Source organism: Phalangium opilio, unplaced genomic scaffold (genome assembly GCF_054372755.1).
Source record: "Phalangium opilio isolate 3A_F unplaced genomic scaffold, DU_Popi_V2 ptg000209l_1, whole genome shotgun sequence".
Classification (NCBI taxonomy): Eukaryota; Metazoa; Arthropoda; class Arachnida; order Opiliones; family Phalangiidae; genus Phalangium; species Phalangium opilio.
Window position 1 is genome coordinate 5,327,506 of NW_028324217.1, and position 4,310 is coordinate 5,331,815.

The 4,310-nt window shown below is 40.9% G+C and overlaps 1 protein-coding gene across 1 annotated transcript; it reads left to right on the forward strand.

Annotated features, from left to right (window-relative positions):
• LOC149618619 (fatty acid synthase-like) lies at positions 1-4,310 on the forward strand. The gene is made up of 6 exons (XM_089854514.1): positions 1-538; positions 953-2,164; positions 2,287-2,732; positions 2,848-3,117; positions 3,431-3,682; positions 4,097-4,310. Exons 1-6 carry the CDS (start codon positions 160-162, stop codon positions 4,214-4,216), a joined length of 2,679 nt encoding a protein of 892 aa, XP_089710640.1. The 5' UTR covers positions 1-159; the 3' UTR covers positions 4,217-4,310.

The window sequence follows — 4,310 nt, forward strand, 5'->3', positions numbered from 1 at the left end:
ACTACCACCAAACGCTCTTCCCGGTAAGATTTATTTAAAATTTTCTTGTAAGACAATGACTGTATCTCCTTGTTTTCGTAAGGTAATTTATCACCCAATGAATGCATTTTGGGCCTTGAATTCTCTGGACGAGAAGACACTCAACAAGGGAGACGCGTAATGGGAATGGTAGCTAGCAAAGCACTAGCAACAGAAGTGCTAGCAGACACTACCTTCCTTTGGGAGGTGCCCGAGCACTGGACATTGGCAGAAGCGAGTACGGTTCCAGTGGCGTACAGTACAGCGTACTATGCTTTAGTTATTCGAGGGAAAATGAAGCCGGGCGAGAGTGTTCTAATTCATTCCGGAAGTGGTGGCGTTGGACAGGCGGCCATTGCAATCTCTTTAAGCATGGGTTGTCAAGTTTACACCACTGTGGGTTCGAAAGAAAAGCGAGAGTATCTTAAGAAGCGGTTCCCACAATTGAAAGACAACCATATTAGCAACTCCCGAGACGTTTCGTTCGAGTTTGACATTAAAAATGAAACAAACGGAAGAGGTTAGTTAACTTGCAAAAGCGTTATCGCTAAGAGAAACACATACATAATGTGAACCAGACGAAATAGAAATAAGGAAACCACTTTTCCCTCTTCAAATTGCCCACCAAAAGGACATTTCCTGAGTCTAAACCGTCCAAATTTTTTAATTTTGAAGGGAAAGTTTTTGTTTAGTATTTTAGTCCCCTCTCACCGAGAATTTATATTTTCGTTCTAATTTCGTATTCCTTAAATATTTCTTGTATGGTTTTATATTATTTCATCATCCTCTTGACAAAATCTACGGGCTTTAGATAAACTGAATTCCAATAGAAATATGCTAGTTTTTGTAGTTAATAGTTCAGTTTTGTACTTTAGGAGCCAGACAGCGTACGCCTGTAGTAGACTTTAAAACAATTTTATTTACTAATTTATAGGTGTTGACTTGGTTCTGAATTCTTTATCGGAAGAAAAGCTACAAGCCAGCGTACGTTGCTTAGCGCCATCCGGACGCTTCTTGGAGATCGGCAAGTATGATCTTTCCAAGAACAATCCCCTAGGCATATCGGCCTTCCTTAAGAACGTTACATTTCACGGTGTTCTTTTGGACGCCCATTTCGAGAAAAACAAGGCTAACGCCGTAGTCAAACGACAAATTGATGAATTACTAACTGAAGGCATTAAAAATGGCACCGTTCGACCTCTCCAAAGAACCGTCTTTGCCTCGAACGAAGTTGAAGACGCCTTTCGTTTCATGGCCAGCGGGAAGCACATTGGCAAGGTTGTCATTAAAATTCGTGAGGAAGAAGAGTTGGACAAAATCAGGGCAGCTCCCATCCTAGTTCGGGCAATCCCTAAAATGCACTGTAACCCGGATAAAACCTATATCATAACTGGTGGGCTGGGAGGATTCGGTTTGGAGCTGGCCAATTGGCTTATCGAGCAAGGCTCCCATAAATTGGTGTTAACTTCAAGAACAGGTGTTCGAACTGGTTATCAAAAAATGTGCCTCAAGAAATGGAGTAGTAAAGAAGTTGTGGTTAAAGTCTCCACGAATGACGCCACGACTAAAGAAGGTGCCGACGCCCTCATACGGGAGGCCCAGGAGATTGGACCAGTTGGCGCAGTCTTTAACTTGGCCATGGTTTTGAAAGACGCAGTTCTGGGAAATCAATATGTGGAAAATTTTATCGCAGTCACCGACCCCAAAGTAAAAGGCACGATGCACTTAGATCAAGCCACCCGAGCGATGTGCCCGGAGCTGGATTGGTTTGTAGTCTTCTCTTCCGTCACTTCTGGTAGAGGCAACATTGGACAGATTAACTACGGTTTCGCCAACTCGACCATGGAAAGGATTTGCGAGCGAAGACAAAAAGATTGTCTTCCTGGATTGGCAATTCAATGGGGAGCCATCGGTGACGTAGGCGTTGTAATGGAAACGATGGGTGGAAACGATATCGTGATTGGAGGATCACTACCACAGAGGATGCACTCCTGTTTATCCACTCTCGACTATTTTCTGCAATTATCAAATCAAGCCTTGCTCAACAAGACGTGTATGGCTGTTGTCTCGAGTATTGTACCGGCTGAAAAAAATAAGTCCTTAGGTTCGAAGAAGGATCTTATTGGATCAATTTGTCGCATATTAGGTGAGTCAGGAACGATCGAGTTGATTAATTCTAAGTATTTCTGATTTTGTTATATTCTGGCGAATGTATATGACATATTATTTTAATTACTATTTATTATGTAAAATTTTATCTTAATTTAGGTTTGAAAGACATGAACAGTTTAAACAGAGACACGACTCTCGGTGAGCTTGGCCTCGATTCTCTTATGGCTGTGGAAGTTAGGCAGATGCTTGAAAGAGAATATGAGCTCAATCTGTCCATGCAAGAAATCCGAGATTTGAGCATCGATACCTTGGCTAAAATTGGTTCAGAGCTAGTAATCGCAACCGAGCCATATTCGGCGGACAACTCCAAAAAAAGATCAAAAATCAACGCAAAAGCTCACAATTCACTGATTCCTTCTGAGACCATTGTACCACTCAATGACATTAAATCTAATAAACCCGTGTTCATTGTTCACCCCATTGAAGGTAATACAGTCTCGTTGAGAACGATGAGTTCCCATTTGAAAATCTCAGCCATTGGATTGGAAAGCACTTTGGATGCGCCTTTATCAATTTCAGAACTTACGAGATATTATGTTGATGTATGTATGTCGTTATGTTGACCAGAATTACAAATACCTGGGAAGAACAAATATATGTTGTTTTCTCTAGACGTCATTCTAATTAAACAATTCGCATGCACCTATATTTATTCAGAAAATTCGGGAAATTCAACCAGATGGTCCCTACCACCTATGCGGCTACTCATTCGGTGGCCTAGTGGCATTTGAAATGGCGTTATACCTGCAAAAGCAACATGGTCCTGAAAAAGGCGTCAAGACGTTAACGCTTCTGGACGGAACTCCAGATATGCTGAAACTCATGGTCAGGGAGGAGTTCGGTGATCTTAACATGTTTCAAGACAAGGGAGCTTATCTAGTAATGCTAAAGCTTGCGCAAATATACATAGGCAGCGAGGACACAGTGGTAAATGTTATAATGAGTCTTGACTAAAATAACATAATACATAAGTTTGGGTCTGACGTGGAATCTTTATCTTCATTGTCAGTGCAAGACAAAATTAAAGAGACTACTGTGCCATCATCGTTTAAAAAGATAAGAGGCATTGCCTACTGATTGCCTATTTATTGCGTAATAACACTCCATTTTATCCTACCAAAGTTTAGAAGAGGCTAATAGCAAATATCCTTAAGACCCATATTTATGTAGAGTGTGATGGCCATGTTTAACATGATTGTTGAGAACGGTCATCCTCTAGATTACATTTTTACATTCGCAGAATCTGGACTCCATGAAAACTTTGACTAACCTTGAAGACCTAAGTAAATTCGTTTGTGCTTATTTCCGCAATGCTAGAAGAATGGAAATAAATGGAAAAGATTTCGAAGAAGTTCTAGAGGCTACCTTGCAAAGAATCAATATTATGAATAATTACGAAGCTGCTGAAAAATATATTGGAGACGTTACCTTGGTGAAAGCTACAGAATGGAACGGCGCGTCGGATCTACCTGAAGATTACGGGCTAAGCAAGGTAATGCTTATCTAGTAGTAAGGCGGATGTGTATAAGGGGAAACTGGTTCTGGAAAGGGGGAGGTAAAAAAAAACGGGGAAGATACCGCATGCAATGGCACGCAACTTCGATGCGCATGCCGTTTGTAAGGGCGCGCGTCACGGGATCGTTTTTAGAAACGAGGGATATTCAAAATTAAAAACAAGCTCATGAGGCTAGAGCAACGAGGCTTGAACGCATGCGCCAGAACGTACGCTCTCTTGCCGTGAGGGGGTAGCGGTAATCAAGGTAAAAGGGGAACGGCACTGCATTTTGTCCAACTTCGAACCTCCCCACTTATACATCCTCCTTGCATGTAGGAAACTTAACCTCAAGAGTTCTGTTTTTTCACGAACATTATGTTGTATAAAAAATTTCTTTTACTTGGTTTTCAGATCGTAGATGGTACCATTGAATTACACAACGTAGCCGGAAAACACAAGACATTTATAGAAGGTGAAAGCGCTGCTAAAGTTGCGGATATAATCAACAAGAAGTTATTATCAACTTTGTAAGGAAAAAGCTTACTATATTATGAATCAGCCATTTAAGAAGCGTGGTTTAAATAATCCTGGGTATATTTAAGTTTTATATACTTATAATACTTAC

What these genes read in the sequence shown, in the direction of transcription:
- LOC149618619 (XM_089854514.1), top strand. Translation starts at nt 160, where the DNA reads ATGGGAATGGTAGCTAGCAAAGCACTAGCAACAGAAGTGCTAGCAGAC. An exon ending in TTACGAGATATTATGTTGAT is followed by an intron (nt 2,733 to 2,847) that starts GTATGTATGTCG and finishes ATATTTATTCAG; the next exon opens with AAAATTCGGGAAATTCAACC. An exon ending in TAGGCAGCGAGGACACAGTG is followed by an intron (nt 3,118 to 3,430) that starts GTAAATGTTATA and finishes TTACATTCGCAG; the next exon opens with AATCTGGACTCCATGAAAAC.